Source organism: Berghia stephanieae, chromosome 1 (assembly GCF_034508935.2).
Source record: "Berghia stephanieae isolate SIO BIC M18660-M18661 chromosome 1, UCSD_Bste_1.3, whole genome shotgun sequence".
Taxonomy (NCBI): Eukaryota; Metazoa; Mollusca; class Gastropoda; order Nudibranchia; family Aeolidiidae; genus Berghia; species Berghia stephanieae.
Window position 1 is genome coordinate 22255853 of NC_088360.1, and position 7500 is coordinate 22263352.

The 7500-nt window shown below is 35.3% G+C and overlaps 1 protein-coding gene across 2 annotated transcripts in view; it reads left to right on the forward strand.

The window, feature by feature from the left end:
• Positions 1-7500, forward strand: part of LOC144970426 (uncharacterized) — a 227617-nt gene that overhangs the window by 176202 nt on the left and 43915 nt on the right. For both annotated transcript variants that reach the window (XM_078910058.1, XM_078910067.1), the window contains one exon: positions 2337-2468. In XM_078910058.1, coding sequence (XP_078766184.1) covers positions 2337-2468 — 132 coding nt within the window. The remainder of the gene's footprint in view (positions 1-2336; positions 2469-7500) is intronic.

The window sequence follows — 7500 nt, forward strand, 5'->3', positions numbered from 1 at the left end:
CCATGGTGCGGCGTTGGCAGAAGTGTGTCGACAGACTTGGCTGTTACGTAGAGAAATGAAGGACGAGTCAAGGTATGAGCACGTGCAAGAATTTTGTTGATAGCATAAAAAACGCGGATTTTACAGGCATTTTTCGGTTAATTATGAAAGAGCCCTCGTAGATTCAAGCCTCGCTCAGCGCATAGATGAGTCCTTGGAAATGACTATTTACTCACATTCTCTCACCCTCATCATCATCTATCGTGGCTTGCGCTCTTGATCAACTGTCTCCACGAATCACGATCCTCTGCGGTGCGCATGAAATCTGTGTCACCTTACTCAGGTGTAAAATGATTACGGGGCCATTAACAGTGTTGTCTCGGGCAAAAAATTGTAATATCACCTAACAGGCGTCATGACTCATTCTATATATTACGTCTTGCTGTTGGTCTGGGATCCCTTGTAAAGTGCTTTGAGCACTTTTGGTGGATATTGTGTTATATAAAAGCCCAAGTTTTTTGTCTTTAATGAGCAACAACAGCTCTCATTTGTACTTTATCTGCGCAGGTTGAAATGTATTGTTCCTTCATGAAGAAGTCAAAGATAGGATAAGTAGTATGGAAAACATTTGATGGTTTCTCTGTTCTAAACCTCGAACCACGACAACAGAGAAGACCGTGGAACAAAGTAACAATATTTTTCAAAGGCCTAAACGATCAAGTGAAATTACCCCTCGCTGATATTCAACCAAATAAGAGGAAGTCATCCAAGTTTATGGTTCCCCACTCAAGAGTGGATGCCCGCTTGTACTCGTTCAAACCACAGACATTGGAATAGTCTCACGTCTCCAGGGAAAGACAAATACTTTGGTCTGTGGAATCTTGAAATTTTAAAAGGAAAAAGAAGAAGAAGAAGAAGAAGAAGAAGAAGAAGAAGAAGAAGAAGAAGAAGAAGAAGAAGAAGAAGAAGAAGAAGAAGAAGAAGAAGAAGAAGAAGAAGAAAAAGAAGAAGAAGAAAAAAAGAAGGGGAAAAGAAGAAGAAGAATGACAATGTTAATTTGATGTGCCTGATTTGTATGATCGATTCGTGTCATAAAACTACAAAACAGACAATACGAAACGAAACCTGTTGAAATGCTAAGGCATCAATGCATATTTATAATATAGGCTTCAACACAACATAGATCATCACGGAAATTATAATAGTAATAGTAATAATAATAGTAATAATAATTATAAAAATAATAATAATAATAAATTATTATTATTATTATTATTATTATTATTATTATTATTATTATTATTATTATTATTATTATTATTATTATTATTATTATTATTATTACTATTATTATTACTAATATTATTATTATTATATTATTATTATTATTATTATTATTATTATATATATTATTATTATTATTATTATTATTATTATTATTATTATTATTATTATTTATTATTATTATTATTATTATTATTATTATTATTATTATTATTATATATTATTATTTATTATTATTATTATTATTATTATTATATCAGTCAATCTTCCTCATTGATTTATCTGTTCTTTGCTCCCCGATGACATTTAAAACATTAGCCTTTGTTTTTCTCAAATGTTCCATTCTGATCAATTGTTCTTTATTGAAAAGCGTGGCCTACAAAATCTACAATGAATAACCCATCTTTGGGTGCTTTTCTTGATTTGGCCTACAAAATCTACAATGAATAACCCATCTTTGGGGGCTTTTCTTGATATGGCCTACAAAATCTACAATGAATAACCCATCTTTGGGGGCTTTTCTTGATTTGGCCTACAAAATCTACAATGAATAACCCATCTTTGGGGGCTTTTCTTGATTTGGCCTACAAAATCTACAATGAATAACCCATCTTTGGGGGCTTTTCTTGATATGGCCTACAAAATCTACAATGAATAACCCATCTTTGGGGCTTTTCTTGATTTGGCCTACAAAATCTACAATGAATAACTCATTTTTGGGGGCTTTTCTTGATTTGGCCTACAAAATCTACAATGAATAACCCATCTTTGGGGGCTTTTCTTGATTTGGCCTACAAAATCTACAATGAATAACCCATCTTTGGGTGCGTTTCTTGATTTGGCCTACAAATGCTACAATGAATAACCCATCTTTGGGGGCTTTTCTTGATTTGGCCAACAAATTCTACAATGAATAACCCATCTTTGGGGGATTTTCTTGATTTGGCCTACAATATCTACAATGAATAACCCATCTTTGGGGGCTTTTCTTGATTTGGCCTACAAAATTTACAATGAATAACCCATCTTTGGGGGCTTTTCTTGATTTTTTAAACATTTATTATTTTATCTAGTGGACACGGATTCTCGCAAGCAGTTCCGTGAATTGTACCCTGGAGAACCTTTGACCTCCGACGCCTTGGAAGCTCAACAGGCAGCTTTGCTTCACCATCAGGAGGAAAGGCTTCAATACCTCAAAGACAGAAGTGAGTGTTTGCCACATCAAACGTGTTCATTATCCACTTCCTATTCAAACGCACTCGTTGTTTTTCTCAATATTCTTTCTTTGTTGTTGATAATAAAATTGGCATTGATGACAAAATGTGACTGGTCCATCCAAACAGTAATCCACTGCCCTTTGGAAATGCATAATAAACAAAAAAGATTATAACAGCGTCAAACAAGAACTAAATACCAAACATGGAACTTTTAGGGCCAACATTGTTGTTGTCTGAATGACTGAGGAAGGGTTATGAGCCCGAAACGTTCCGTGTTTGGTATTTTGATGGGTTTTTTTTTTTTTAAGCTGTTATGTTCATTTTTGTTTATTGTTTATTGCTTTTTGTTTTTTAAGTCCACAGCTTCTAGCAGCTTTGTATCATTTTGAAAAACGTATTTAAAATTTTGGCCAGGAAACTCATCCTTCCAATTTAAATTGATTTAGATTTCCTTCATTTCTGTCAAAAACTTTCAAACCTGGGTCTTCGTGAACTTCCAGGGTTGAGAGTTTTTGACAAGACATCATTGTCATGATTACAAAGAAATTTATGTCCTAATTTAATCCAGTTTTATTACACACGGATTTGTCATCCGATGGAAAAATTTGTATTTTTTGGGGGGGTTTTTTAAATTGTTTTTTTTTTTCTTTTTGTGGGTTTTTTTGGGGGGTTTTTTTGGTCTTTTGTTGGTTAAATTCTTTTTAAATTATAATTCTTTATTTTTTTATTTTCTCACTCTGGTTTTCTAGACGTGAAAATTCCACAACTGTCAATTTAGGGCGTCAGACTCTAACAATGCAATTCCATGTGCCAGTGCCATAAAATTATTTGTTTTTTTTTTCAAGCTTATATTAAAACCCAACCAACCCCCCCCCCCCCCCCCCCCCCCGGCCTTGTGATGAATAGAGACGAAGCACAATCCCATTGTTTAGTGGGACCAGTCATGTGATCCAAACACATGTGTTACTACTCGTTATTGCAGAAGTTGCACTGTTTGTTTTGGAATCCAAACACATGTGTTACTACTCGTTATTGCAGAAGTTGCACTGTTTGTTTTGGAATCCAAACACATGTGTTACAACTCGTTATTGCAGAAGTTGCACTGTTTGTTATTGGAATCCAAACACATGTGTTACTACTCGTTATTGCAGAAGTTGCACTGTTTGTTTTGGAATCCAAACACATGTGTTTACTACTCGTTATTGCAGAAGTTGCACTGTTTGTTTTGGAATCCAAACACATGTGTTTACTACTCGTTATTGCAGAAGTTGCACTGTTTGTTTGGAATCCAAACACATGTGATTACTACTCGTTATTGCAGAAGTTGCACTGTTTGTTTTTGGAATCCAAACACATGTGTTAACTAACTCGTATTGCAGAAGTTGCACTGTTTGTTTTGGAATCCAAACACATGTGTTACTACTCGTTATTGCAGAAGTTGCACTGTTTGTTTTGGAATCCAAACACATGTGTTACTACTCGTTATTGCAGAAGTTGCACTGTTTGTTTTGGAATCCAAACACATGTGTTACTACTCGTTATTGCAGAAGTTGCACTGTTTGTTTTGGGGAAAGAACAGCTTCAAATGAGAACAAAATAAAATACAACACACAGAACGTTTCGGGCTCAAAATCCTTCTTCAGCCAAAAAAAAACAAAAAAAAACGACAATTTTTATTTCTCTGTCGTCTATCTGGATTTTTGTAATGTATTTATGTCTTTATCGCGTTCTTTTTTGTTGTTGTTGGCTGAAGAAGGGTTTTGAGCCCGAAACGTTCCGTGTTTGGTATCTCGTTCTTATTTTGAAGCTGTTCTATTCATTTTTTGGTTATTACTTGTTGCAGTCCACATCTTCTAGCAGCCTTGTATTGCCATTTTGACTGTTTGTTTCGGGAGGGGGGATTCTTTTGATGTTTATATTTTCCCCTCAAAATCTTCTCTCTGGCACTTATGGGAATGGAGACAGATGCCTTCGAGTTCTAGTTTATCTTTTGTTTACACCAGACCCACCATCTCAGAACAGTTTTGTGTCCGGGAAGTGATTTAGGTGATAAGTATAAGGTTAGGTTAGGTTATCCGAACGAGCGACCACCTGAGCTCTAGCCCTTCGGTCTTGTGCCATGACGTAAGAAGTTAGACGTCTTTTGTAGTTGTTCCAGGTGACTATAAAGTGTGTTACTGATGCTAGGGTTGGGTGGGAGGAATGCTATAGTCTCTAAATTGCTATGGGTGGGAGGAATGTGTATCTCAGGTCTTCAAGAGGTTGACATTCAAGCATGTGGTGTGTTACTGTTTCATTGGGGTGTTGACATAGGATTTAGGTGATAAAAAAATTGAATTTTTAGTCGTTGGTTTTTGGATAATGGGTCAGGTTTGAAGGTTTTGTGGAGTAAAATTGATTTAGAAATTCATTAAAGATAGAAAATAAAAATACGGTTGAGGGTTTCGATAACTGAGTTGATAGAGCACTCGCTTCACATGCAAAAGGACCGAGACCAATCCCGGGTGTAGTCGAGATTTTTTTCGAGATAGCTGAGCCTGTTAGATTTGGTGGAGAGTACTTTGAGATAGACTAGTGTCCTATCCAAAGGATAGCAAGTAATTACTGTTGTCATTTCACACTAACCGTGATAAACTCCTGGTTCCATGGTCCTAATGGCTCTGAAGAAATAGTATGGGTTAGCTTTATATAAGAAAATATGTATAATGTCATAGATTGACAAAAAATTGACATTTCGATTGACAAAAAATTGACTTTTCCCATGTTTAGTCATTTTGACTTGAATGTCATTTTTAATCATGTGATAAGACCCTGACATAACACTAGTTTGTGGCGGTGGGTCACACGATTACCTGTTGGCATGGCACTCCATCCATATGGTAGTCCTTGTCTTTTGATGTCAGGGATGTTATTATTGTTAGCCATTTGGTGACTGGGAGTTGAGGCATTATATCATCGTTAGCTGTGTACTGCCAAATGAGTGGGACATTCTTTTTATTGGAGTGTGTGGTTTTTATTGGGATGTGTGGTTTTTATTGGAGTGTGTGGTTTTTATTGGGATGTTTGGGGGTTTTTTTTTGGAGTGTGTGGATTTTATTGGGATGTGTGGTTTTTATTGGAGTGTGTGGTTTTTATTGGGATGTTAGGGTTTTTTTTTTTGGAGTGTGTGGATTTTATTGAGATGTGTGGTTTTTATTGGGATTTGTGGTTTTTATTGGCATGTGTGGTTTTTATTGGGATGTGTAGTTTTTATTGGAGTGTGTGGTTTTTATTGGGATGTGTGGTTTTCATTGGGATGTGTAGTTTTTATTGGGATGTGTGGTTTTTATTGGAGTGTGTGGTTTTTATTGGAGTGTGTGGTTTTTATTGGGATGTGTGGTTTTTATTGGGATGTGTGGTTTTTATTGTAGTGTGCGGATTGTATTGGAATCTGTGGTTTTTATTGGGATGTGTGGTTTTTATTGGGATGTGTGGTTTTTATTGGGATGTGTGGTTTTTATTGGAGTGTGTGGTTTTTATTGGAGTGTGTGGTTTTTATTGTGATGTGTGGTTTTTATTGAGATGTGTGGTTTTCATTGGAATGTGTGATTTTTATTGGGATTTGTGGTTTTTATTGGGATGTGTTGTTTTTATTGGGATATGTGGTTTTTATTGGAGTGTGTGGTTTTTATTGGGATGTGTAGTTTTTATGGGAGTGTGTGGTTTTTATTGGGATGTGTGGTTTTTATTGGGATGTGTGGTTTTTATGGGAGTGTGTGGTGTTTATTGGGATGTGTGGTTTTTATTGGGATGTGTGGTTTTTATTGGGATGTGTGGTTTTTATTGGGATGTGTGGTTTTTATTGGGATGTGTAGTTTTAATTGGAGTGTGTGGTTTTTATTGGAGTGTGTGGTTTTTATTGGGATGTGTGGTTTTTATTGGAATGTGTGGTTTTTATTGGGATGTGTGGTTCTATTGGAGTGTGTGGTATTTATTGGGACGTGTGGTTTTTATTGGAGTGTGTGGTTTTTATTGGGATGTATGGTTTTTATTGGGATGTGTGGTTTTTATTGGGATGTGTGGTTTTTATTGGAGTGTATGGTTTTTATTGGGATGTGTGGTTTTTATTGGGATGTGTGCTTTTTATTGGAGTGTGTGGTTTTTATTGGGATGTGTGATTTTTATTGGGATGTGTGGTTTTTATTGGAGTGTGTGGTTTTACTTGGAGTGTGTGGTTTTTATTGGGATGTGTGATTTTTATTGGGATGTGTGGTTTTTATTGGAGTGTGTGGTTTTTATTGGGATGTGTGGTTTTTATTGGAGTTCGTGGTTTTTATTGGGGTGTGTGGTTTTTATTGGGATGTGTGATTTTTATTGGGATGTGTGGTTTTTATTGGGATGTGTAGTTTTTAATTGGAGTGTGTGGTTTTTATTGGAGTGTGTCGTTTTTATTGGAGTATGTGGTTTTTATTGGGATGTGTGGTTTTTATTGGAGTGTGTGGTTCACAGCTGTAGTTGTTTTTGTTTTGTCTGTTTTCAGTTCTAAATAAATATTGGGCAACAACAAGGACTACCGGTAATCCAGAGTGACGTAGACTTTGTTGTAGCTGTCATCTGACAATGTAGAATTTATTGTTCTTTCAATTCACTTTTTTTTCTTCTCTTTGTCTGTTTGTATTTGGTTGTTTTTTGTTTTTGTTTCTTCCGTCTATTTCGTCATATATTTCGGACATGTGATAAACTAGACGTATTTTGTTGTGGATTCTGTTGTCATCGGTCAATGAATGCTGTGAAAATACACTAGGTGTGCTCATAGGATTCATATGTGTAGAATTTGGTGCCTGGAATTCCGTAGAAAACTGGAAAAATGTTCATATTTTTTTTTCTTTTTCTGTTTCTATCTATTTCTTTTTATATCCTATACAAATTGAAGTAGACACTTAGCAGTGTGAAGTTGTCACTTTGAAAATGATTTGAAAAAGGAAGAGGATTATTACTATAATAATAATAATAATAATAATAATAATAATAATAATAATAA